Source organism: Heterocephalus glaber, unplaced genomic scaffold, assembly GCF_053883595.1.
Source record: "Heterocephalus glaber isolate CG9 unplaced genomic scaffold, H.glaber_assembly_v1.0 deba00001761, whole genome shotgun sequence".
NCBI classification, from domain to species: domain Eukaryota; kingdom Metazoa; phylum Chordata; class Mammalia; order Rodentia; family Bathyergidae; genus Heterocephalus; species Heterocephalus glaber.
The window spans coordinates 2951061-2976019 of record NW_028258458.1 but is presented as its reverse complement, the minus strand read 5'-3'; the positions used below and the strand labels follow the sequence as shown (position 1 = coordinate 2976019).

Genomic DNA, 24959 nt, shown 5'->3' with positions numbered 1-24959 from the left:
CAGGTGCCCGAGGATGGCCACGCACAGCGACATCGCGTGGTCCATTCGCTTTATTTGAATGTGGTAGAGTCGTGACATTTCCTAGGGAACTGGGGGGCACGTTGGACACTCATGACGTCAGAACAAGTCTGGGGGCCCTCGGCACCCACCCACCCAGAATGCTGAGACCGTAGGAGGACCCGGCAGGCATTGGTGGATGCTGACCCCCCCCCCCCCCCCGGTCCACAGGGTCCCCAGAGTAGTGGCCTCGGGCCCCTGCAGGGCCCAGGGCGGGCAGCCAGCCACCTCCTGTCACCTGTCTAGCCTGCTGGGGGTGTCACCGGGCCCCCTCTTCACAACCAACCGTGATGGGTGAATTAGAAAAACCAACCTGGGGATGGGGTCTGGAACCGTGGGGCGGGGCGGGGCTGTATGTACAGGGCAGGGCGGGCCTTCCTCAACCAATAAATAAAGAGCTACGATAATAAATAGGGGTGGCAGGGGGCGGGGTTTGAGCCGGGAGGGTGGGGGCCCAGGCCTCAGCAGGCGCAGTCCTGGTGCGGGGGCACCTGCTGGTCGCTGAGCTGCGGGCCCTGCTTGGCGCCCGTGACCGCGGGGTCTGCCGTGTCCAAGGACTCTGACATCTTCTCGCAGATGACGTCCACCAGGCGCTCGAAGGTCTGCTTGACGTTGATGTTGTCCTTAGCGCTCGCCTCGAAGAACTCGAACCCTGGGGTGGGGAGAGCGGGCGTCGCATGGCACAGGGTTGGTCTGCCCTTCCCGCCCTTCCTCTGCTCCCCCAGACCTCACCCTCAGCTGACTGCCCCTCCTGCGCACCACACTGGCCATGGCTGCCCTGCCCTCAAAGTCCCGGGTTCTCAGCGCTGATGGAGGCCCTGCACGACTGACGTTTCCCCCAGCTGGCCCTCCTGTTCCAGCCTCGTAGTGGCTCTCAGCACACCGGACCTCCCTCCCTCTCTGTCTCTCTCTGGCCTTTTGTTTCCTCTGCCCTCCAAGCTCCAATCCACTGCCACCCTTACTACCCCTGCCCCAGCCTGGCTCTCCCCCTGGGCTCCTCCGGCCCAGGTCTTGCCTTCTAGTCACAAAGTGAGGCGCCTTTCAGGGGCCCACACCTCCCAACAGGAAGCCCACAGTGAGGTCATCAGAATGAATCACTTTACAGTGAATTCCTATACGTCTGTCAAACCCATCTCAGACCCACCCATTTGCAGAAAGTGTGACCTGCTGGGATTTGAATCCATGCCTTGTCCCAGTTCACTGTATTTGTTTTTTTTGGTACCGGGGATCAAACTCGGGACCTTGCACTTGCGAGGCAGGCAGCGGAACCACTGAGCTAGATCCCCGGCCCCCCGGTTCACTGCAGATCTTAGTGTGTCTTCCCCTCAGTGCCTCAGTGGCCCTGTGTGGCCTGCACGGCACTCACCGAGGTGGTCAGCTAGCTGCCGGCCTCGTTCCGACGAAACCACCCGCTCGTCTTCCATGTCACACTTGTTCCCCACCAGCAGTACCTGGGCATTGTCCCATGAGTAGGTCTTGATTTGAGTGGACCTGCAGGAGTCGGCCACTGGGCGGTTATGGCTGGGACCCACTGTGCCCTGCCCTGCCCTGCCCTGAGGATTCCGGCTCTGACTACTGAGCTGCATCCCCCAGCCCCATTTCATTTCATTTTATTTTATGTCTGAGACAGGGTCTCACTATGTAGCTCAGACAGGCCTTGAACTCACTATGTAGCCCAAGCCAGCCTTCAGCTCACGGAGATCCTCCTGCCTCAGCCTCACAAGGGCAGAGATTCTAGGCATGCACCACCACACATGCACAGGACCTGGCTGGTCCTTGTGGCTTCTGTCCCACCCCTTGGGATTCCAGACTCCCTTCTATGTTTGCGGCTTTTCCCTCTGGACCCCCCTTCTCTCTGGTCCCAGGCACAGCCGCAGCGAGGCCCTCACCAGTCCTGCACAGCGTTGAAGGACTCCTCGTTTGTGATGTCGTACATGAGGATGAAGCCCATGGCGCCACGGTAGTAGGCAGTGGTGATGGTGCGGTACCGCTCCTGCCCTGCGGTGTCCTGGGGGAGAGAGCCAGGGCTCAGGACCCAAAGCACGGGATAGCTCAGCCTGTGTGGCCCGGCCCGGGCAGGGCAGGGACGGCAGCCAGGCCACCTGTCCCCCTGCGATATCACCTGACCCGCAGCACTCCCTCAGTCTCTCAACAAATGCACAGGGCGCCACCTCATGCCCTTGTGCTGTGCCCCACATGGGCGCTGGGGATGCAGGTTAACGAGAAGCAGGAAGCCAACTGGAGCCCAGTAAGGGTGAGCAGCAAAAGAAAGCGGATGAGGGGGAAAGTGCAGATGCAGAGTGGCTTAAGACCCCGGAGAGCCGGAAGTGGTGGCGCATGCCTATGATCCCAGCACTCGGGAGGCTGAGGCAAGAGGATCATTGAGAGTTCCAGACCAGCCTGGGCTACATAGCCAGACCCTGTCTCCAAAAAGAAACAAACATCGGGCTGGGGATTTAGCTCAGTGGTTCTGCCACCTGCCTTGAAAGCACAAGGTCCCGAGTTCAATCCTCTGGTACCAAAAAAAAAGAAACAAACATAAAAACCCAAAGAGCAAGATGCATTATAACAGCATTCTGGAAGCTGAGGTGGGAGGATCACAAGTTTGAGCCCAGCCTGGGTAATTTAGTGATTTACGCAGACCCTGACAGCTAGGATGGGCATCTGTTGGTTGCCATGGAGGCTGCAGGCAGAGAAAGGATCATCTCGCAGCGGCGCTCCCCTCACCCCTGTGGGGGCACTGTCCCCTGGAATGAGGGGCTGCGACCCACTGACCCTCAGGCCAAGCAAGGCCGAGGATGGGGAAGTGCAGGCTGGGATTCGGCACCCACAGCTCCCTTGCTCTCCGCCCCCCACCCCAGGGTGCCAATGAATGAACCGGAAGGGGATGGCAGAGGGGAGGCGCCCGCCAACCCACCCAGATCTGTAGCTTGATCCTCTTGTCATTGCGGTAAATGGTCTTGACCTTGAAATCAATGCCCACGGTGCTGACGAAGGCGGGCGTGAAGGAGTCGTCAGCATAGCGGAAGAGAAAGGACGTCTTCCCCACGCTGCTGTTGCCGATGATCAGGATCTTGAACATGTAGTCGAAGTTCTGGTCTGAGGACTCCTTCTGCCCATAGCGCGAGTCTGTGGCAGACGCCATCTGGGGGCGAGAGGGGACAGTGTGAGGGGCCTCCCACATCCACCTGCCAGGCTGGAGAGGGCTGCGGGGTGGTGCCCACCCTGACCCATAGGAAGCCCCAGCGTTCATGGGGTTCCCCTAAGAGTCTGGCTGTGACCTTGAAAGGCTTCCCAGGAGGGCCTCAAGGAGCTATGGGTGGGGACACCCCTGCACCCCAGATTGGGCTGTGACCCTGAGGGGGCGGGACTGGGACTGGCCATCCCGTTAATCTTTCCTGGCCCGGAACGGTGTACACACAAGTCAGCAGCCACCCTATCCCCAAGCCCCTGGGCTGAGAGCTTGCATCGAGGCGGCTGCAACACGTGACAGAGGCGTGCGTGCGACTCACGTGCACCCCATCTCAAGCACCCGCACGCACCCTGCAGACACCAGCGTGCCAAGCCCTCCACCACCAAGGGTGGAGAAGGCGCACCTGAGCACACAGCAACCTGCGCCTGAGAGCGCGCAGACCCACTCGGGCGCCTGGCTCAGCATCCACACAGGCGTGCCCGCCTCTGTCACGCACCGGGGCACGGAGTTCTGTGGAATCCGCTGTGCACGCACATGCAAGTCCTGCTTCCCTGCACACCGTGCGGCTCGTGCACACCTGCGCACTGACGCGAAGGGACCACCCGGGAAGACCTAGGTCCACGCGCAAGTGTGCACAGCCCCGGGCACAGGCGCGCGCGCACACGAGTGTGCACACCACGCGCACGCGCACGCAGCAGCCTCCCGCGCACACCGCGGCCTGCAGGCGTGCTGCCCCTCCCCCTCCGCCGCAGCACCGGGTGGGGGCGCCGCGGGGGCACAGTGGGGGCGCAGGCGCGCCGGAGACCCCGACCCCGCTGCGCGTGCCCGCCCTGTCCCCCGAGGTGTCCCCGCCCCAGTCAAATGAAGGTTATGCGGGGCCTGGGGGGGAGAGCGCGGCCGCCCGAGCTCACCTCGACCTGCACCCAGGCGGCAGCGACCGAACGGCAGCGACTTCTCCGGCGGTGGCGGCAACCGGGCCCCGAGAGCTGGCGTTGGGCTGCTTGACAGCGGCGGCGGCGGTGTGGCGATGGCTCAGCCCCTGCAGTCCGCGGTGACGTCCTGCAAAGTACGGGGCGGAACTGCACCTGCAGACGCGGCGTGACGCCATCGGGGGCGGAGCCGCGCATGCAGATAAGCTATGGCGCCGTCGGGGCGGGGCCGTGCCCAGAACCGCGGCCGGAGAACGCTGGCAGACGGGGGAAGGGGCGGGGCTCTCGCGCAGATTGACACGAGAGCGGGGCGGGGCTAAACCTGTGCTTACCCGATGGGCGGGGGTGGTTCCAGCTCTCTGTACTCCGCCTCTCACTTCGCCTCTGTCCGCCTCAGGGGCGTGGATTCTTGGAGGTCTTTCATTGGGTGAAGAACTCGAGCGACGGGCCAACTATCCAATCATATATCGAAAATCCTTCCTCCCGTCCAATGGTGACTCTCAGCCGTTTGAAGGGACGAGAGCCGGAGGCCTGGCCTTGAGCCCAGGTCTTGGGGGCAGCTCCCCTCCCCACCAGCGAGCATCATAGGTAGACAGACCCAACCTCGTCCAAGGTGCTGTGACTCCTCATTAACGCCTCCTCCTAATTTCAGAAACGGGGAACTGGAGTCGGCAAGATGATCGGTCCACGCCCTATCCCAATAGTCAGGGCTCAAAATACATAAAAAGAGAGGAAAGACGGGTTGAGAGGCCCTTGTACAGTTCTTGATGTTTCAGACCCCGAGACGGGTCCGACAGAGCCCCACCCTCCCCCGGGTCTGAAGCCGTGAGAAGAAAGGAAGTGAGGATCGGGAGACCCCCTCCCCGCCGGCCCTCAGAAAGGACGGGTCATGGGACTCCCCGAACCCTCCTTCCCCGACCCCAGCAAAACAAGACGAGGTCAGGGCAGAGCAGCGTCCTGTGTCCTAAACCCAAAGCCCCGGGAAAGGGGGTGCAGGGGAGATACCCCCGCTCCAGCCCTTACTGCTGGGGCGCAGAGGCCCAGGGCGGCGACACTCGGCGGTCACGGTGCTCCGCGTGGTCCCCGAAGCCTCGAGGCAAAGGTCACACACAGAGTGGGGACCCTGAGACCGTGGCCTCCGGGCTCCTGACTGCTCCCCCCCTCCGGTTTTGCAGCACAGCTGGGGACACCGGTCCCCCAGAGCCCGTCCCCGCGCCCCCTCCCCGAGCAGCTGGGGCCCGGGCCCGTCTTTACGGACAGCTACCGGCTGCGGGGGCGCAGCGCCCGGAATAGCTCCGCCTGGGCCGGGCGTGGGGCGCCCACCACACCCCACTCCGCGCAAGGCATCGGGGATCATTTTCTCAGGATGACCTGTTTATCTCCCTCCCCCACCCCACTGGGCAAATTAAGAAAAACAAAACATAAATAGCAGTTAAGTGCGCGCCCTGGGTGGGAGTCGGCCCCGCCCCAGGGAGGAGGGGAGGCTGAGTCAGGCAGCAGCAGAAACACCCAGGGGACAGGCAGCCGCTAGGACTGGCACCTACTTCTGTTTTAGAAATAAAAATAACATGCTTCGCGTGATGGCTGAGTAATCCCGGCTACTTGGGAGGCCGAGCCGGGAGGCCACCCCTGGGAAGCTTCGTGAGACCTTCTGAAAGTGAGAACGTGAAAAGGGCTAGGGATGCAGCCAAAAGAGGCCCTGGGTTCAAACCTCAGTGCTGCCCCCCCCAATTTCAATGATCATGTTGACGGGTTTCTTCATTACCTGTCTGTACGTTGTGCCAGGCAGGGGTGGTGTCCAGCGGGGGACCCAGGGTGCAGGTGCCCAGTGACACCGGGCCTTGAGGAGCTAATGAGTGGGGACTTTGGCCATGGAGAAGGTGAGGGGGAGCTCGCTGAAGAGGAGAGATTGTTTCTGGAGTTGCTTGGGTTTTTGTTTTCTGTACCTGGGATCGAACTCGGGACCTTGCGCATGCGAGGCAGGCGCCGGAACCACTGAGCTAAGTCCCCAGCTCGGTTGCTTGGGTTTTTTGAGACAGGGTCTCGTCTCGCTATGTAGCCCAGGCTGGCCTCGAACTCATGGCGATCCTCCTGCCTCAGCCTCCTCAGAGCTGCCTGACAAGCGTGCACCACTGCGCCCAGCTGGTTTATTCTTTTATTTGCGGTGCTGGGGATGCAGCCCGGGGCCTCCCACATACTTCACGGCAGTCCGGGCCCCAGATGATGAATGTTCTCATAAACAGGTGAAGCTCAGCCGCGGGCAGAAGCAAGCTACAGCACTGGATTGTGCTCATGCCTATTCTCTTTTCCACGCGTCTGTCCCCATCATTCGCAGATTCTCTGCAGTGAGCGCGGATCACCCGGCCAGGCGGGGAGGGACAGCGCCCGGAGGCTGTCTTCTAACACCCGTGAGGAGCCGCCCCAAGCCGGTGCCCGGGTGGCCTCTAGTTCTTCCTGGCGGAAGCTCAGCGTCAGTGGTGACGAGGACCAGCGCCCCGGTTATCATAATATTTATGAGCAGAGCCAGCTGTCCCCCGAGCTGGGGCCGCGGATGACGCGGACCATGCATGCATTTCCGGGCCACAGCACTGAATGCTGTCCTAGCAGAGCCCAACGCGGGGCTCGAACCTGAGACCTGGACAGGGCTCAGACCTAGCTCGGCATGGGGAACCTGAGCTCCACGCTGCTGCGCTCCCCCTCCAGCCACCAGGGGGCAATGCTGGCCAAACACGGCTCTGTGCCTCAGTTTCCCCACTCATCAAATGACTTTCCTGGGGGCGGTGCTTTGAGGTAACCTAGGGCCTCATGCATGCGAGGCCAGGGTTCACCACTCAGCTGCACCCCACCTGGCCTTTATTTATTTTTTGGTACCAGGGATCAAACTCCGGACCTAGCAGTTGTGAGGCAGGCGGTGAAACGGAGCTAAATCCCAGCCCGTTTTTATTTTTTATTTTGAGGCATTGTGTTGCTAAGTAGCCCACACTGCCCTTGAAATCCCCACCCTCCTGCTCCAGCCTCCTAAGTAGCTAGGACTCCAGGCACTGGGCACCGCAGAGTCCCCAGAAGGGACACTAATATTGGAGAGCAGGGTGTCTTCAGGCCTGAAGGGTCAATTGAACCCCAGAGAAATGTCCAGTGGCCCCAAATTTCTATGATACTTCTGGAGGTCACAGCCACCAAAGTCCAGCCAAGTACTAGGATCAGGCCATGTGGGTCATGGAGGCCCAGCGCAGCCTCAGCAATCAGACGCAGGGTCCGGGGCGGGTGGGGATTCCGTGGATTTGTCGACATTACTGAGGGAGGCAGGGGGCGGGCGGCCGGGGGTGAGAGCTTGCCTAGCAGGGCCTAGGCCATCTCCAGGGCTGCCAAAGGGAAGGAGGGAGGCAGGCAAGGTGGAGCACATCTGTGGTCCCAGCACTCGGGGAGGCTGAGGCAGGAGGATCTCAGGTGTAAGCCCAGCCCGGGCAACTTAGCAGTTAGGAAAACCCTGTCTCAAAGAGATAAAACATGGGCTGGGATGGAGCTCAGTGTGAAGGCCCTGGGTTCAAGCCCCCAGAAGGCCAAAGGAAAGAAAGAAGAAAGAACTGGATGAAGGCCAGGGCTCCAGAGTGATGGCTGGAGGTGGCTGGCCCCAAAGCCCCTCTCTGTGCCTCACCAGCTCCACTGAGTGTGAGCCCAGGACCCGAGGCTGGCGGCTCCCACAGAGGAAGCATGGCTGCCAGGAGCCGCTTCTGGAAAGCCGAGCCCAGGCCGAGGGTGGGGGACCTGAGGCCTTGGCCCTCGGGTTCCCCACCATGCCCATGTTCAGCTCCCCAAGCCCTGGTGTCCAAGACGGGGCCTGGGGGACAGGAGCTAAGTGCACAGTGACGCGGTGCTCTCCTCCTGCCCCCCATCCTCCTCTGCTTCCTCCTCTGCTTCCGCCAGTGTCAGCTCAAACTGGAACCTGTCAGGGGCTCCCCGCTCAGAGCTGACAGTGTCCACGGGACTCCGAGGGACCCTGCTCTGGTACCACGCCCTGTTGTCCTCCAGCGTGTCCAGCAGGTCCTGTGCATCAGGGTGGACCAGGTCAGCCCAGGTCTCCCACAGCGGGTGGGCAATGTAGTCAATGAAGCCCACCTGGCAAGTGGCAGAGAGGGCAGACAGGCGTGCAGTGAGTCACAGGGCGCCCTTGAACTGCTCTGTCTTCTAGGCATCTGGCCATATTGTTTCCTCTGCTTGGAATTCCAAATCCCAACCCCTATTAAACCTGCAAAACCCTATTCATTTCCTATTTCCCTTTGTGGAAATGCAAGTGGAGCTCAGAGGCACAGTGTCCACTTGGCATGTGTGAGGTAGGTCCCGGGTTCTGTCCCCAGCGCCAGAGGGTGCGGATTAAGCTGGGGCCTGTGGGGGTGGCTCAGCGGCCCCTTTCCCTCCCCACAGTGCAGTCTCCACACACCTGGGACGTCTCCACTGAGGCCGTGTGCTTGTCGCACATGGGGCTGATGTCCAGGCCGGACTCACGCTCCCGGTCGCCCTGCCGGAAGAACTCAGCCATGATGCGATCAGTCCACTGGCGGTAGAGGGGCAGCGGCTTGGTGGGGTTGCTGAGGTCGGCACAGTGGACCAGGTTCTGCAGGACCTGTGGGGACCGGGACTCAGGGGCCTGGCAGGGCCCAGCCACCCACCCAATGTTACAGGCGGGAAACTGAGGCAGCCCACCTGGATGCGGTCCGCATAGGTGTCCAGCAGCAGGACGCCGAGGCTGGTCACCTGCTTGGTCTCCACCATGGTCTTCAGGTCAGCCAGCAGGTTCATGTGCTTGGACATGTCGGTGGCCAGCACCTGGGGGCCCCAGGACAGGCGTGAGGACCCCTGCCCAGCCTCCAGGTCCTCGGCTGCAAAATGGGAGCGTGCAACAGGCCTCCGCGGGGCTGAGGTGACTCGTGGCTGAGGACATAGCCATGCAAAGGCCCGGGGGCTGGTGGAGGCAGTGGAAACACAGATGGTGATGACCCAGGGCCTGCGTCAAATGGCCCCGCCCCGCGTCAAATGGCCCCGCCCCGCCTCACCATGTCAATCACCATCCTGCGCAGACTCAGCCACTGCTTGGCACTGAGGTTCCGGAAGATGTCACAGTTCTCCGCCTGCAGCAGTTTGAATCCCACCGCCAGGTGATGGTTCTCCAGCACAGAGATGTCGTTGTACATCAGCGCCAGCTCGGAGTCTGTGGGAAGCTGGGAGCCTCAAACCCATCTGCCCAACCCACTCCACAAAAAGGCAGCTCTACAGAATCCTTGGTGAACTCCTAGCCATCCGTTGAAGGCCCAACTCTAAATGCCCATTCTTCCAAAAAGTCACCCAGGTCCCTGGCCCTGATCTGACTTTGCAGAGACGGGGGTGTCTTGTTCAGCCTGTCCACCTGGCCAAGGGAGGAACAGGCCCAGAGTGCACCAGCCCCAGCCCCGACTCACTGGTGTTGATGAGAAACTGGTTGGAGAGCCCGGGGTGGTCCACGTCATGGATGGCACTGGCGAAGATGGCAGCCAGGACCTCTAGGTCCGTGAACACGGCCTGCGCAGGCGCGGGCTGTGAGGGCGGGGCGGCCACGCTGAGCCCCGCCCACCCGCCTCCAGGGAGGGGCTGTACCTCGAGCGCAGGCATGGCCAGCAGCACGTGTGCAGACTGCGCCACGTCGGCCGCATGCAGGCTGTTGTGATAGGCCACATCGGCGTGGTAGTGACCTTCCAGCGTCAGCAGGTAGGTGGCCAGGGCGTCCGCTGGGATCTGGAACTTCTTGAGCAGGTCCCGCTCCTGGTCCATCACAGGCCTCAGTCCTTGAGGCTCCAGCACACATTGCTCCTATTTGTTGCCTCTTCTGAACTCCTACACAGCCTTCAAAGCCCTCTCCTGCAGGATGCCCTCCCTTGCTCTCTCCTGAACTCTTCCTCTAGTCCACTCCTCACCCCAGACTAGTCTCTCCAGAGGACAGGACTCTTTTCAGAGCCAGGCCCAGGACTGAGGCTTGTAGACAATGTAGTGGTCAACCCAGTGAACTCCTACTCATCCTTCAATACCCTGCTCAAAATATCCCACTCAAGAGCATCAGGGAAGCACTGAAGAAGGAATGTCTCTGAGGTGTTGGGTAGGAAGAGCAGAAGGAAACCCCTGGGGTATTAGAAGGCAAAGACACAGGCAGTACCTGGAAGATGCTGAACAGAATGGCCGTAAGGGGCCGGTTCCCACTTAGCTCGGCCACCCTGAACACGTCAAGGCCCCACTTGTTGGTGTCTTCCAGCTCCTGAAATGGGACAATGGGAGGCTCCAGCAGCGCTGAGTGGACGCTGGAGGCCCGCCCTCCTGAGCGCCGGGCCCACCTTTGCCAGCTTCCCCTCCTGGTCCGTCTGCACCCCGAAGCGCGGGACTGCAGCCGCAGACAGGCCGCGGCCGGGGATCTCGGACAGGGGCCGCGGGGGCGGCTCCACATCGGTGCACTGGTCTGTGGGGCGGGGGGGGGGGGGCTCAGCGGCGTCTCAGCCAGGACCCAGCCCAGCCCCCACCACCCTGATCCAGGCCGAAGCTCCGCCCCACCCTCTCTTCTGTTACGGCTGATTTCTTCTGCTGGAGATTCAGGCCTGTGATTCTCTCCAACGGCGAACTTCTACTCATGCTTCAGAGCCCTAGCTGTCAAGACCTGTCCACCCAGAAGTAAGCCCTGTTCCTCCCTAGCTCACCCAGGAAGGTCCGGGAGATGTACTCTGACACCTGGTTTCCCGAGCGGCTGGTTTCAGACAGGTGGGTCAGCTCTCGGTTCAGCATGCGCTTGAACTGTGGGCGAGGAGGGGCCGGTGTCGGCCGGGCCCTGTGGAGGGGGTGGGTGGCCGGCCGGGGCCCCGTTCACGCTCACCTTGGTGGAGGCCATGTCGCCCACCGAGTGCCGCGTGTGCAGCGCCTCCAGCTGGTCCAGGCACCAGTCCAGCTCCGCCAGCGTCTCCAGCGCCAGCGGCCGCCCCGCGTCCTCTGGGGGCAGAGCTGGTCAGGGCCGCCCTGGCCCTGTGCGCCCCGGGAGCCCGCCCGGGTGTCCCTTCCTGGGCCCGGCCTCCCCGTCTGGAATGGGGGCTGCTGGCCGAGGCCAGGGGACTTTGGGGGTAGGGAGTGGGTGACAGTGGCCGGCAGTCCGAGGGCTCAGGTCACTCGGAGATGGTCACAGGCCCTGGGGGCGGGGACAGGCGCTTTACCTGCATCTGGCACCTGCGGGCTGCGGCCGGGCGGGCTCTCCACAGGCTCCGGCCTGGGCAATGGGACAGGACTCAGGGCCCCGCCCCCGGCACCCAGGCCCCGCCCCAGACCCAGCCTGTCCCGCCCCGATGGACATGGGCCCCGCCCCTGGCCGCCCAGGCCCCACCCACCCAGCTGGCCTACCTACAAGCGCCAGAGCCCCAGCTCCGGCCTGGCCACCCTATTCTCTTCTCCTTCCCCTCTCTTCTCGGGGTACTGGGGATGGAACCCAGAGTCTTCGCCCTGAACTACACCCCCAGCCTAGTTTTTCATTTTTAATTTTGAGACAGAGTCTCCCGAGTCACTAAATTTGCCCAGGTTGGGTTTGTAAAAATTCATTCATTCATATTTTGAAACAGGGTCTCGCTATGGAGTCCTGGCTGGCCTGGAACTCACAGCGATCCTCCTGCCTCAGCCTCCTGCACGGAGTGCTAGGATGACGGGGGGGGGGCTCCACGTGGCCCTCTAGGGTTATTTCTTGTGCTGGAAAGTCCCCCGAGGCTCTCCCTCAGCTGCACCCTGCCCCTGCCCGGGCTTACCGGGTGGCCCCATGGGCGTGGCCGTGGGCCAGAGCCGCCACGTTGCTGCGCACGGTCCGCAGACTGGCCAGGACCTGCGGGAACCGGGGTCAGAGGGGAAGGGGTGGCTCCGCCGCGGCTCCAGAGTGAGGGTGACACCCACCTGGGCGAAGGGCGTCACGATCAGGTCTTCCCCGTGTCTGTGGGGAGAGGGCCGTTAGGGGTAACCCGGCTCCCCCACCCCGCTCCCCCAAAGGCCCCACCGCTCCTCCTAATCAACCACTTTTTCTGTGTCTCCTAAGTGGGGAAACAGATGATTATTGTGGCTACCAGAGGGCTCAAATCCGTGTGCTGGTTTGCTTGCTTCCAATCGGCCTTAATGTATGTGGGTTAACACCCTGACCCCACCCAGGCCAAGACCAAGCAGAGAACATCGGCTGATATAATGGACTGCACACTCGATTGAATAAATAGCAAACTCCTACTTAAACTGCAAAACCTGTTTCAAAAGATGTTTTAAGAGGAGTTTGCTGAATGGAGGAATAATGGAAAGAGAGGAGGAAGTGGCATCCCAGCAGCCCTGGACTCACAGGTCACTGGCCGCGGAGGAGTTCCGAGACATGGCCTTTGGCGACAGTTCATAGTCGCTGTCCGAACGATACAGGAAGGACTCTCGCCGCTGGCCGTGCGAGCCCGGGGCCTGGGCGCCCCTGCCACACGCCGGCCCATGTTCCAGGTCAAAGCTGGAGGCAGAAGGGACAGGGTAAGGACCCCGGGGTCGCGCGGCTGGGTGCGCGGTGGCGTCTGCACACCCTCCTGACGTGCGTGAGCCCTGAGAGAGTGGCTTCGGGGTGTCCGGACCCGGGACCGAGTTCAGATGTCCCCAAGCGGCAGACCCGCTCTGCACCAGCCCCGGCCCGTGTCTAAGTGCGTGGCAAGCACCGTCCCCAAAGCCTTTTCGGGAGTGAAAGCCAGGGACACACACACACACACATACACACGCACACACACACCCCGCCGGTTAGGTGGGCGGCTGGAAAGGGCGGGGGGGGGAGCCTCCGCCGGCTTTGCCCCACCCCGGCCGCTGGCCCCGCCCCTCCCACGTGGCCCCGCCCACGTCCTAGGCCGCGCCCAGCCCGGCGGTGTCCTCCCACCCTGCCCAGTCCAGCTGCCCAGCCCCGCAGACTCCGCTCAGCCCCTGGGCCCCCCTCCTCGGTTGCTCATGGGAACCTATGTCCCTCCTCTTGGGGTCACAGAAAGGATGTGGAGGAAGGACTGGGGCGCAGGCGTGGGGGTGGCGACTTTGGAGAGTCACGGGCAGGGTGGGTCTCGAGCTGTTTTCGCTCTTTTTTTGGGATAGGGTCTTGCTATGTAGTTCAGGCTGGTCTCGAACTCGTGCGATCCTCCTGCCTCAGCCACCTGAGACCTGGAATTACGGGTGTGTCGCCGCACCCTGCTGGGTCCCTGGCCTTTCAGAAGGTGTGGGCCGAACCAGCAGAGACAGGAGAAGTCGGGACCCCTGGCGACTCAGGGCTGCTGGCCAAAAGCCAGTGTCCACTCGAGCCCCTGCCGTGACCTTTGGAGAAGGTCACAGAGGGGTCGGGTCCAGAGGCTCTTGGCAGGGGCAGCCAGGCCTTGCTCAGGCAAGAATGAGGCCGGGTCTCCCTGAGTGTGGTCCGGTCAGGCTGGGCTGGACTGGCCCTGATGCGTCATCGGCTGGGACGAGTTCGTCCAGTTTCGGCTGCTTGCGACCGACCACACCGGGTGGGTTCGTGCTTCTTCGGCTTGGTCTGGCAATTCTTAGCCCGCTTCAGGAGGCCCTGGGACTGGGGCCGGTATGTTCGGCTTCATTCGGTCTCACTCGGGCAAGTTCGGCTACACTCGGGCTGTTCCGCCTGAGTGCTTGGGTTCCGGGAGGTCTCGCTGGGCTGGGCGTGGCCGGGAGGGGTGCATCTGCGGGGCTGGGGGACCCTGAACTTGCCCTCTTCAGGGCAAGGGCCCTCCGCAGGACCCCTAAGCCTGTCTCACTCTTCCCAAAGGTTACAAGAGGACGCGAGTAGTCACACTCAGAGAAACAGGCTAGGAGCAGCCGCGGTGCTGGGTTCTAATCCATCCCAGGCAGTAAGGGTTACGGGGCAGGCCTGCATTTTCCAGGGCGTAGGGGGCCTGTTTTTCTTTCTGTTCTAAACTTAGCTGGGCCGGCGGGGTCAGGAGTGGTTCCATGACGCGGACAGCCAGCGGTGAGGCCGCCCTGGCTATGGGAACGCGCGGCTGCCCACTGGCCAGACGGGTAAACTGAGGCAGGAGACCCAGCGGCCTCAGGCCTCGGAACTGGCCGTGGGTCCAGCCTGCAGCAGACCCGCCCTCCCTCAGCCTAAAGTTCGGGTCCCCTGGGTGCCTCCCGGACACCCCTGTGCCACCACAGAGCCCTTGAAAGACACCCTGAGGTCCCTCCGGGACCCCATTTCCAGGCGGAAGTGGCACCATGGGGAGCAGCCGCGTCTGCGCCTCCCCCAGCTGCCACAGCACTTCACCTACTGCCAAGACAGGGAAACTGAGGCACAGTCAACTGCCACTGCCAAGAAGGGGAAACCGAGGCAGAGTTACTTGCCACTGCCCGAGTGTGAGTTTGACACCAAATGAACTCAGTGCCAGCCCCGGCCCAAGCCCCCCAAGCTCACGGCTGCTTCTTCACGGGCGGGACTTGAACCCAGGGCTGTGGCCTCGCCCTGGGACCGGGACGTGGCTGCATGGACTCGCGGTGGTGCTCCGCCAGACGTCCCCAGGAGCTCGGGCCCTGCCGGCGGCGGGCCACCCTCCCCACGCCCGGGCCGGCAGGGTCAGGAGAGACGTGAGGCTCGGCCCGTCCTGCTCGGCCGCAGCCGGGAAGGGTCGCGGGTCCCCTGGGGGTCGCGGCCCCGGTGGGGACTGGAGAGCGAGAGGCCCGCCGCCCGCCCCATCGCCCTCACCACAGCGGGTGCGCCACGGTGAAGCGGCGCTGCAGGCGGATGCTCTGGTTCACCAGCAGCTTCCTGAAGAGCCCGGGGGAGCCGCGCGGGGACCCCTGGGAGGACCCGGGGGCCGCAGCCTGCCCGGCGGGGCCCTGCATGGCCGGGCGCGAAGGGCTGCGCCGAGGAGCGGAACGCGGGACTTTTGTGGTCAGCCGGGGGCGGGGCCGGGAGGGGGCGGAGGGGCCGCCCCGCCTGGCGCTGGACGCTCGCGGAGGACCCAGACCGGGAAACTGAGGCACGGGCGGCTGCCACCTGCCGCAGCCCCTGCAGGGGACAGAACCCGATCAGCGGCGCTTCCCTGCAGCCCCTCACTGCCCAGGGCGTGGGGGGCTGGACCCTGCACCTACAGCCTCCAACCCCTCCCCGTTTCCAGGATGGAGAAACCCCCAAGCCCACCCCAGAACCCACAAACCGTCCGTCCTTTGCCAGGTGGGGAAACTGAGGCCCGGGGCCCGGGGTCAGGGGGCGGCACAGCCTTTCTCGCAGGTCCACGGGGCTCAGATCCGGCTCCGGCTCCCACCCCCAAGTCCGCGCGGCCCCACTGCGCTGACGTTCCCCAGACCCGGCGCTGGACAGCATCCGCCGACCCTGCCAAGCCTCCCGCCGCCGCCCCTCCCCGCGCCCGCGGCCTCTGGCCCGGGAAAGGGGGTCTCTGGAGGCGGGGTCCCCGGATGCCAGGGATCCTGGCACTGCCCCCATGGCACACAAAAGGAAACTGAGTCCCAGGGGGGCCGAGGACCAGAAGCCCACACGAGCGTCCCCAGGCAAGGGGCTCCCACATTTCCTGGGAATCCGAGACAGAGCCAACGCGGGGCCACTAGGTGCAAGGGGATGGCACCACTGAGCCCACGGGACTCCGGGTGAGCAGCCCAGGGGGGGCGCCTGAGGGCCTGGCCGGGAGCCCCCACCAGCCAGGAAGCTCCAAAGTCGACACCTGCTGGGAACCCAACCTCGCTGGCCCCGAGACAGAAAAACCATCTGTCCCTCCCAGGCCGACCTAATTATAGCCGATGGGAGCGGGGGGCGGGGCGCCAGGATCTGCCTGGTTCCACGCTGGTGCAGGGAGGTCTGTGGCCGGGGTTCCCCATGCTCCCGTGTCCCCAAGGGGAAACTGAGGCCCAGAGCTATCCGACAGGCCGGAAGTGAACACAAACGTGCCCAGCTCTTCCCAGCACCTGGCTGCGCAGAGGGGTGGCCGCCGGCCCAGGGTCACACTGGGACCCTCTCCAACTTCCTTTGTGCACTGGCTTTCTGTCCTCTGGCCTCCCCGAGCCTGTCCCGCTTAGTGCTTTATCAATTGTGCTATTCATGTTTTGTTAGTAGATCGCATTTTAAATATTTCATTCAGACTTTTACGGGCCGAGGACTTAGCTCAGTGGTTTCGCCGCCTGCTGCGCAAGCGCAAGGACCCGAGTTCGATCCCCGGTACCAAAAAAAGAAAAGAAAAGAAAAGAGTTTTACTGTGCCATGATTAATAGCTTGCATGATAGAGAAAGCCTGCAGGGAGGGACAGAGCCGGGACTTCAAACTCCGGCCCCGCTGCAAAAGCGACCAGGCTGAAAAGAGGGGGCAGAAGGCCCCACCCCGACTCTGTCCACATGCTGAGCGGCCCAGAGGTGCACCCCTGCTTTGATTTCCCCATTTTGACCGTTCCTTCTCTGGGCAAGCTCTTTTCTCCTTGGCTACCAGGAGGCTCCAGAGAGAAGGGAGACAGGGACCATGGCTCCTTTTCTTTCTTTTTTTGGGAAGCGGGTGTTGGGGATGGAACCCACTGCCCTTGAATTTGAATTCACCTCCCGGAGGTGCCCTGTCTCGGCAGCGGGATACCATGAGCTGAACAGGACGCCCTCCCACCCCCCAGCGCCTCCTACACCCCATCCTCTGAGTCTGAGGCTGTGCACATTCTGCTCCTTCTCCTGGGCCCACCTCTTCTATCCTCCAGGCTGCGCCTAGGCACCTGGCCTCCCTGCTCCCCTGAGGCGCGCAAGCCCCATACCCACGCGAACCCACCGCGTGACTCAGCACGTGACCGGCACGTGCACGGCCCAACCCCGCCTGCTTTCCCTTGCTCGCCCGGCCCCCTAGCCCGGCCCGGCTGTGCGGAGTCTGTTTGTTCTTTCTTGAAAACGGAAAATCCTGAGTCACCAGGAGGGAGGAGAGGGCCAGGGCCCCGCCGGTACCAGGGGACAGCGCTAGTCGCTCCCTCTGGGCCGCAGATGTTTCCCAGGGCCTGGCGGGGGCAACAAGCTAGGTCTATTGATAGAGTAAGAAACCGGTAGTCCCCGGTGGTCTGCGGCCCAAACTGGGAGACAGGGGAGCTGAGGGAAGCGGTTCACTGAAGGTCGCCGGGAACCTGGGGCCTGGCGAGGCCTGAGGGCCCCTCCTCCAGCCCAAAGGCCTGCGGTCGCTGGACGCTCTTCCTTGGGCTTTGAGCCCGACTCCTCAGCAAGCGACCCCCACATCAACTCCCAAGGAACGCTACTGCCCATCTCTAGCTTTGCTGTCTTTGTTTTTTGAGACACTTGCTGTGTAGCCCAGGCTGGCCTCGAACTCGCAGTGACTCTCCCGCCTCAGCCTCCCGAGTGCTGGGATGACAGGCGTGTGCCACCACGCCTGCTGAGAAGTAGCTTTCTACTAAAGAGAGCCACTCTCTGGGGAGGCAAGACCCCTGCCCTCCAGGCCCCGCCCACTGCCTGCCCACCCACCTGAGGGTCCGCCCACAAGCGAGACCCCGCCCAAGTCCCGCCTTCCCTGGGCAGGCACCGCCCGCTACCACCCACTCGTCCACCGCTAGTCCCCGCCTCTTTCCGTCAGTCCCCGCCCCCACTACTTGGCCACCCCCTCCAGCCCCGCCCTGTAACCGGGCCCCGCCCCACCACCTCCGAGCCCCGCCCCCGCCCACCTACCGCTGCCGGAAGGAGGTGGGCCACGAGCGCCTTGTGGTCCTAAGCCCTGGCCGCGCGCTCCGAGAAGGGTCGCGGCAGCCCACGGGATTGTCGGGGTCGGAGTGGCAGCGTTGCTGGATGCGGATGGGGCGCCGGGGCTGCCGCCACAGGTGCTTCGGGGGCCTGGGGCAGCCCTGGCGGCCGCGCGTGCGGCCCAGACAGCTGGAGGCCTCTGCCCCTTCGGCGGCCCCCGGGGTGGCCATGCAGGGGGACCCCGAGCTGTCCCGCGCCGGCGCCCGGTGGGAGGAGACACGGGTGGGGCCGCAGGGCTCAGGCCGGAGCTGCAGGGTGCCCGGGGGTCAGGCGGGACCGGCGCTGTCCCCGGGCGGTGCTGAAAGGCGGGCGCCGTGGGCTGGTGGCCAGAGGCTAGGAGCTGTCCGCGCCCCGTGGTACTGACGCGGGGGGCCTTGCGGGGCGCCCGGTCCCCGGGGCACGGGAAACCGTGGGGGCCGCGGGACTGGGCCACGGGTCCACCCTGGGGGCGGGCGGAGTGGAGGACTCAGCTCCCCCTAATGAGCACCCCAGGGACCTTCGCAGACCCCCACCCCTCAGCGGTGCGGGAGGCTCCCGTGGGAGCCCAGGGACTCACGGGCGCCTCGGGCTCAGGCCCTCCGGAAACGGCAGCGGCAGCAGCTCATCGCCGTGAGCCCAGGCTGCTCCCGCCCACCAGGCCGGGTGGGTCCCAGGGGTTTTCCCCGGAGCTGAACATTTTCCACCACGGCAGCAGGGCGGGCGCGGGGTGGGGCTGCTCGGGCAGGAGGATGTGGGGCCGTGCAGCAGGTTCGTCCCTGACCCGTGCCCAGGCCTGAAGGGGTCAGACTGAGTTCAAGCCCCAGAACCACCCAGCTTGCTGTGGGAGGCATAGAAGGGTCTCCCCAAAGCAGGTGTGTCGTGGGCCGCTGTCATCCCAGCACTCTGAGAGGCTGAGGCAGGAGGGTCCCAAGTGATGGGAGGGAAATAAATGGCAGTGTCGTAGGACCTGAGGGCCATGCAGCCGGTCGCCCTCTGTCCTGCCCTGGCTGGCAGCGCTGAGCAGAAGCGTCCCTGGTGAATGCCTTGGTGATCAGCCCCAGCTTCCCACCTAGTCCCAGGCCCAGGGTCGCCTACCTGGACCCAGCCTAAGGCTCCTCCCGGGTCCTCGCTGTGTTCCCTCCGGCCCGGGAAGGTCCATCCTCTGCCCTGGCTCCCCTCGAGGCCCAGGGCCCTTCCCAGCCTCTCCTCTCCGGGGTCCTCCGCTCTGTTCCTCCCCCAGGCCACACCCTTCCCTGGGCCCCGCTGGCTGAGCCCCGGCCTTTGCTTCGCAGCCACGGCCAAGCAGCCCGCCCCGGTCCTCAGCCCCTCTGCTCCTCACCTGCCCGCCGCCGGCCCAGGGCTGCTCTCCGTCCCTCGAGCTCCGATGGTGAACACCACCCGGGCGCTGGGGCCCATCTCTCCAGGGGGCCCCGGGTGGCTGCACAGCAGGGGCAGCAGAGGGCTCCCCGAGAAGCGCCTCCGAATGCCACCGCCACCGTGGGGGCTCGCAGCGGCTGGGCCGGAGTCCAACGGCTCCCGGACCCGCTGGGGAGACAGCAGGAGGGCGTGCCCACTTGCGTCTCCTCCTACTTGGTCCTTGAGCCCAGCTACCACTCAGAACCCCACTTTCCTCTTCCAGGGAAAGGGGTACAGATCTCAGCCTTGGGTTTTTACCTAAATTTTTTTTGGGGGGGGTGCCAGGGATCAAACTCAGGACCTTGTGCTTGTGAGTCAGGCAGTGGAAACACTGAGCTAAATACCCGGCCTTGGGTTTTTATTTTTGAGACAAGGTCATGCTATGTAGCCCAGACTGGTCTCAAACTCACAGAGATCCTCCTACCTCAGCCTCCTCAGTGCTGGGATGACGGGTGTGCAACATTGTGCCCCTGGTATACGGCAGTACCCAGCCTCCGGTAGGCTCTGCAGGAATTTCTATCTCTTACTTCCTGAACAGTGTGCACATTACCAATAAAGCCCCCTGTGCTGTGCGATGCTGGGATTCTAACAGCGCGCACTGAAAACCGGGCAGAGCTGCAGGCACCTGCAACCTCAGCTGCTTCGGAGACAGAGGCAGGAGGATCCCAAGTCTGGGCAGTTTACTGAGACTTTGTCTCAAAATAAATTAAGGTGGGCATACTAGGGTTCATCTCTCATCTCAGCACTTGGGAGGCTGAGTCAGGAGGATCACTGAAAGTTCAAGGCCAGCCTGGGCTACAGAGTGAGGGCGAGAGGGTCTGTGTGTGGTGCTGACCCCGGATCTGGTCACGAAATTGGAACTCACAACCGTGGGGGCACAGGTAGGGAACAGAGGGGACAGATGTGGGCACGGGAGTGGAGCTCGGTGGGCCTCGCACATGAGTCTGTCTCCAAATGGGGAGACTGAGGCCCAGGACCAGGCCAGCAGGTGTGCGGAGAGGAGGGAGGGCCACGGGCCCCCGGGAGCCTGGGTGCATGAGGTGGCTGCGGCTCCTCCGTCGCCCTGTCGTGGGGCAGATGCTGGCTTCGGGCTGGAATGACCGGTGAGGACCAGCACGACAACTAGGCAGCCGTGGGCTCCGGGAGGCGGTGGGGTCCCCTGCTCACCTCAATCCGCAGGAAGGACAGTGATGTCCTGCTGCGTCTCATCCTGGTGGCAGGGACCTGGGGACAAGCCCATGAGACACTGGAAGCCCCCACCAGCCAGCCCTGGGGGCCACGTCACTCCATCAAGGAGCTGGGGACAGTGCCGGCGACAGGGAGCCCAAGGTCCTCCCCAGCCTGGCAGGCTCCGGGAGGGGCCCCCAGCTCCAGGCCGCAGGGGACCACGCAGCCCCCACCCGAGACCCCCAAAGTCTCACCAGGGTGTGGAGCGGCAGGCCTGGGCTCACTGGCTGCCACTGTCGTGCCCCTGCCACGTCCTGTGACCTCCCAGGGACCGGGAGGGGGGCCGGGCCGGGCCAAGAGGGCAGCTGGGTCCCCCTTCCCCAGGTGACTCCGGAACTGACCAGGAGCCTGGCTGCGGAGGGACCTGGAGGGCCAGGACGAGGTGGGGCTGGTGGGCAGGGCTGATGGGTGATGCGTGGGAGGGAGGGAGGGGACCCACTCCAAGCCGGCCTCGGCCTGTGCTTCCAGCAGGGCCTGTGACAAAGCAAGCGGCTCTGGGCATTTGGGGCAGCCCCTAGGCTCCCCCAAAGCCGCCCTCTGGGCTGTGACACCAGGCAGATCCACGACCCTCTCTGATCCAACCCTGTCCCTGAGCCAGAGGTGGGGGCTGCACCAGAACCTGGGCCCCCAGGACAGCTGGCCAGGCTGGGCAGGGGCGCGGGTGCCAGGGCAGAAGGGCCCGGCCGGTGTGGCCGAGCTGCTGGGTTAATGTTTGACCCACAGTGCCACCGCCCCCAAGAGATCATCAGAGCGAGACCCGGCTCCTTGGAGCCTGAGGCAGGGAGGGCAGAGGGGTGGGCAGCTCCAGGGTGCAAGGTGACAGCCAAGCCCCCTCCGTGTCCCTCACCCAGCCCCACCTCCCTCCTGGGCAGCAGGGGTCCCCTCCATCCCGGACGGCAGGGGAGAGCTCCTCGGCCTCCTGACCTTTACACGGGCTCTGCCTCCACCCCGGAACCACGGCTTCCTGCTCCTTGGACCAGATCCATCTTGCCAAAGTCTCCAGTTGCGATAGATAGTGGCAGCAGGCAACTCCCTCGCAGAGTCCGGGCCTTGGGATCAAACCTGCACTCCCACTGCCAAAGCCCTTTCATCTGCTCAGCGCTGCTCTATCACCACCATGGCTCCCACCCCAGGACCTTTGCACACACCACATCCTCTTCCAGGAACACCTGTCAGTCCCCTCCCACTTCTCAGGTCCCTGCATGAGTGTTGCCTCCTGGGGACCTCCTCGGCGGCCCCGCAAACTTGGACACACGTGGGGGTGCTGGGGGAACCTCACCTCTGCCTCGTGACCCTAGTGCATCTGAAGCTCTCCCTGCAGCCCTGGATCTTGTCTCTCCCCTGACTGTGCTGTCCACAAGGACACAGACGCAGTCCCCACTGTGCTGGTGACAGAGAATGGGCATATAGTAGGTGGTCAGTTACTGCTCCTTGCGTGAATCCATGACATAGGCTGCCTCAGGTGAACGTCTGGGATTTTATTTATTTGTTCATTGATTCTCTTATTGTTGGATAGACTCTTGCTTTGTTGGCCAGGCTGGACTCAAACTCCTAGGCTCAAACAGTCCTCCTGGCTCAGCCTCCCAAGCACAGCAGCTGGGACTGCAGGTGCCTGCCGTCCCCACTGTGCCGGAGCAGTGGCAGCTGCAGCCTCCCGGGCACCCAGCCGTCCAAGTTCTCTCTCCGGCCCGCTGCGGTCACTCAGGGGTAGTGGACTCCTGTTGGCTCACGCTGGCCTGGAGAGGGGGCATAGGGGCCACTCAGGCTGAGTGGAAAGGCGGCGTCCCCTGTCCGGCCAGCCCTAGCTCACCATGGACACCTCGTCCAGCACGAGGAATTCAGATGTGTCCCGGTGGCAGCGTCTCACAGCCAGCACCACGGACCCGATGAGCACCAGGGACACCACCAGACACACAGCCACCACCACACCCGGGTTGCGGCGTGATGCGGGGGTCAGGGTGTGCCCTGGGGGTGTGGAAGAAGCCCGAAGTCAGCCCCGAGACACAGACTCCCAGCAAGACCCAAAGCAATCCTCCTGCCTCAGCCTCCCAAGTTCTGGAATTACAGGTGTGCACCACCGTGCCTGGCTCCAGATACGTAACTTATAACCTCTCTTGCACGTGGGTATTATCGCCTGCCCTGCCCATAGCCCCGCTGGTCCTGACATACGTTAGGCACTTATAAATATCTGTGGACCCAGCCCGGCATGGTGGTGCACGCCTGTAAACCCAGCACTTGGGAGGCAGAGGCAGGAGGACTGGTGCAAGTTCGAGGGCCGCCGGAACTATATAGAGACACTGTCTCAAAAAAACACAAAATAAATAAATAAAAATAAAAATACACATCCTTGGATGGGGCGGGCCCTGCCAGCGCTCCCGGGCCTGCGCCGCCGCCTGGTGGTCAAGGTCAGAACTGCAGGCAGATACCGCCGCGGCCTCCCAAGCCCCAAGCTCTTCCTTCCGCTTACCCTGGGGGCGCAGAGGGGAAGAAGTCAGCGACGCAGCCTCGGACACGGCAGTGAGCTCTGGGCTGGGAGACCCAGAGCCCGAGTGCGTGTCTGTCGTGGGGTGCAGGGAGGGGGAGGCCGTCCCAGAATCTGTTGGGGTGGCGCTGAGCTGGGCTGTGGTGATTTCCCCGGGACTTGGGGTGCTGCGCTGGGGGGTGGAGGTGTCCCCAGTATTGGAGGAGCTGGGGTCGGAGGGAGAAGAGGTCGTAGGGGCGGCAGATGAGCTCTCGGTTACCGACTGTGATGAAGAAACAACTAAAAAGAAAGAAAAGAACAGGAGGATAACAGGGAGCTGCGGTTACGACGGGTCGCGTTGGCTCTGGGGTGCCGCTCAGGGGTACGGAGCACTGCGCATGCTCGTGACCCTGGGCTCCCTCCCAGCACTCGGGAGGCTGAGGCAGGAGGATCACCACGAGTTCGAGACCGGACTGGTTTGGAGCTACATAGTGAGTTCAAGGCCAGCCTGGACTACATAATGAGACCCTGTCTCGAAAAATAAACGAACAGATAAATTTTAGAAAAGAGAAAAAGACAAAAAAGAGAGAGACAAAATGCCCAAGGCAATTCAGGGCTGCCTAGGAGTGCTCAGTGGGAAACTGAGGCTCCCTCGCGAGCTCAGGCCCTGTCTGGAGTCCATGCCCCTGTGTGGGTCCTTCCTGGCCCCTGCCCTTGCCCTTGAGCCCGGAAGCCCTCTGGATGAGCATGGCTGCACCCCGCAGTACGCTGACCAACGCTTAAACCTTCGGGAACTCATTTTCCTTTTACACCCAGTTTGTTTTTAATATATACTTTTTTTATTTTGAGACAGACTCTCAGTGAGTCGCGAAGTTGCCCGGACTGGATTGGCACTCGAAACCCTCCTGCCTCAGCCTCCAGAGTGCTGGGGTGACGGGCGTGCATCACCGCGCCCCGCTCCTTGGAGTTCTGCTGTGGTTCACTTTTGCCTGCCGAGGCGAAACCCGGGTCTGCACGCGGGCGGGCCAGGCCGGTGTTGGCCGCCGAGCCCCAGCCCTGAACTCAGAGCCGGGAACCGCACCGGCCGCGCCCCTGGCGCCCAGGACTCGCGGCGCCGCCCACTCCCGGCTCCCACCTGGCGGCGGGACGGAGCGCGGGCCAGGCTGAGGTGGGGAGCAGACAGGGCCCGGCCCGACTTCCTCAGGCCCCGGCGGGCTCGGCCGGGAGTTCGTTCATCAGCCGCTCCGCCCCTCCCGCTCCTCTGCCCCGGGCCCAATTTAGCGCCTCTTCCTGCCTCGCCTGGCGCAGAAACGCGGAAATGACCCTTGCGCCGGCCTGCGGGGGCTCCCCCGCCGCGACCCCGCCCGGGGTGACGGGGCTCCTGGTCCTGCGCGCAGACCCGAGGCAGCGCGGCCCGAGGGGCGGCGGAGGCCGTTCCACTCCCCAGAGCCTCAGTTTCCCCAGCTGTCAGGGGATGGACACGGTCCCTGGGGGATGAAGCCAGCGCCTGTCCATGGTGTCCCTTGCCTGCCAGTCACCGCGGATTCAGGGCCGGGACCCCGGAGGAGGGAGCTGGGGCGGCGGCGGCCGCAGCGGGGTCAGGGAGCCCCTGAGAACTCCGGCGAGGAGCCCCCGCCGCTCCTGCCGGGGCGGAGCCAGCGAGCGCAGCTGAGGTGAGAACACGGAGCCCGCGCAGGACCAGGGGGTCCCAGCCGCCACGCCCGGCCAGGTCACCTGGGCTCAGGCACCCTCGCCCTCTGGGGAAAGGTGGCCCCGGAGGAGTCCCCAGGCGGGTGACACCCTGGGCCCCGGGCCCGCCCTCCTCCTCCCGCTTCCTGGAAACCCGGCCTCCCTCTTACCCGCGCTTACCTGTAGTGCCTGAAGAATATTCATTCCCAGAGAGTTTCGGGAGCAGGGTCAGGGCCATGATCAG

At 63.7% G+C, this 24959-nt stretch overlaps 2 protein-coding genes across 6 annotated transcripts; both read right to left on the bottom strand.

Annotated features, from left to right (window-relative positions):
• Positions 1-32: 32 nt before the first annotated feature.
• Positions 33-4340, bottom strand: Rab3a (RAB3A, member RAS oncogene family). Of its 2 annotated transcripts, none has more exons than XM_004873341.4 (5): positions 4162-4340; positions 2975-3202; positions 1947-2065; positions 1424-1548; positions 33-709 (listed from the first exon to the last, which is right to left on the bottom strand). In XM_004873341.4, exons 2-5 carry the CDS (start codon positions 3200-3202, stop codon positions 519-521), a joined length of 663 nt encoding a protein of 220 aa, XP_004873398.2. In that variant the 5' UTR covers positions 4162-4340; the 3' UTR covers positions 33-518. The 2 variants fall into 2 exon arrangements, with proteins under 2 accessions (XP_004873398.2, XP_087058104.1); XM_087201978.1 differs by lacking the exon at positions 4162-4340 and adding an exon at positions 3654-3930.
• An 84-nt stretch (positions 4341-4424) lies between these two features.
• Positions 4425-23220, bottom strand: Pde4c (phosphodiesterase 4C). 4 transcript variants are annotated; one of them, XM_087201872.1, is made up of 19 exons: positions 23033-23220; positions 21490-22301; positions 20760-21039; positions 20506-20562; positions 19262-19467; positions 12545-12697; positions 12118-12154; positions 11976-12049; positions 11397-11449; positions 11066-11178; positions 10893-10986; positions 10536-10657; positions 10361-10459; positions 9808-9972; positions 9633-9732; positions 9231-9385; positions 8881-9003; positions 8618-8800; positions 4426-8295 (listed from the first exon to the last, which is right to left on the bottom strand). In XM_087201872.1, exons 4-19 carry the CDS (start codon positions 20545-20547, stop codon positions 8032-8034), a joined length of 1983 nt encoding a protein of 660 aa, XP_087057998.1. In that variant the 5' UTR covers positions 20548-20562; positions 20760-21039; positions 21490-22301; positions 23033-23220; the 3' UTR covers positions 4426-8031. The 4 variants fall into 4 exon arrangements, with proteins under 4 accessions (XP_087057999.1, XP_087057998.1, XP_087057997.1 ...); XM_087201871.1 differs by having other exon boundaries at positions 20760-22301; XM_087201873.1 differs by having other exon boundaries at positions 4425-8295; positions 20506-22301.
• Positions 23221-24959: the final 1739 nt, after the last annotated feature.

Coding starts and splice junctions, on each gene's coding strand:
- Rab3a (XM_004873341.4), bottom strand. CDS start 3,202: ATGGCGTCTGCCACAGACTCGCGCTATGGGCAGAAGGAGTCCTCAGAC. Junction 1,549..1,946: donor TTCAACGCTGTGCAGGACTG/GTGAGGGCCTCG, acceptor CGACTCCTGCAG/GTCCACTCAAATCAAGACCT. Junction 710..1,423: donor GCAGCTAGCTGACCACCTCG/GTGAGTGCCGTG, acceptor TCCCCACCCCAG/GGTTCGAGTTCTTCGAGGCG.
- Pde4c (XM_087201871.1), bottom strand. CDS start 21,311: ATGATCTCTTGGGGGCGGTGGCACTGTGGGTCAAACATTAACCCAGCA. Junction 12,698..19,261: donor CCTGGGCCGGCGGCGGGCAG/GTGAGGAGCAGA, acceptor TTCTGCCTCCAG/CTTTGACCTGGAACATGGGC. Junction 12,050..12,117: donor TCGTGACGCCCTTCGCCCAG/GTGGGTGTCACC, acceptor CGGTTCCCGCAG/GTCCTGGCCAGTCTGCGGAC.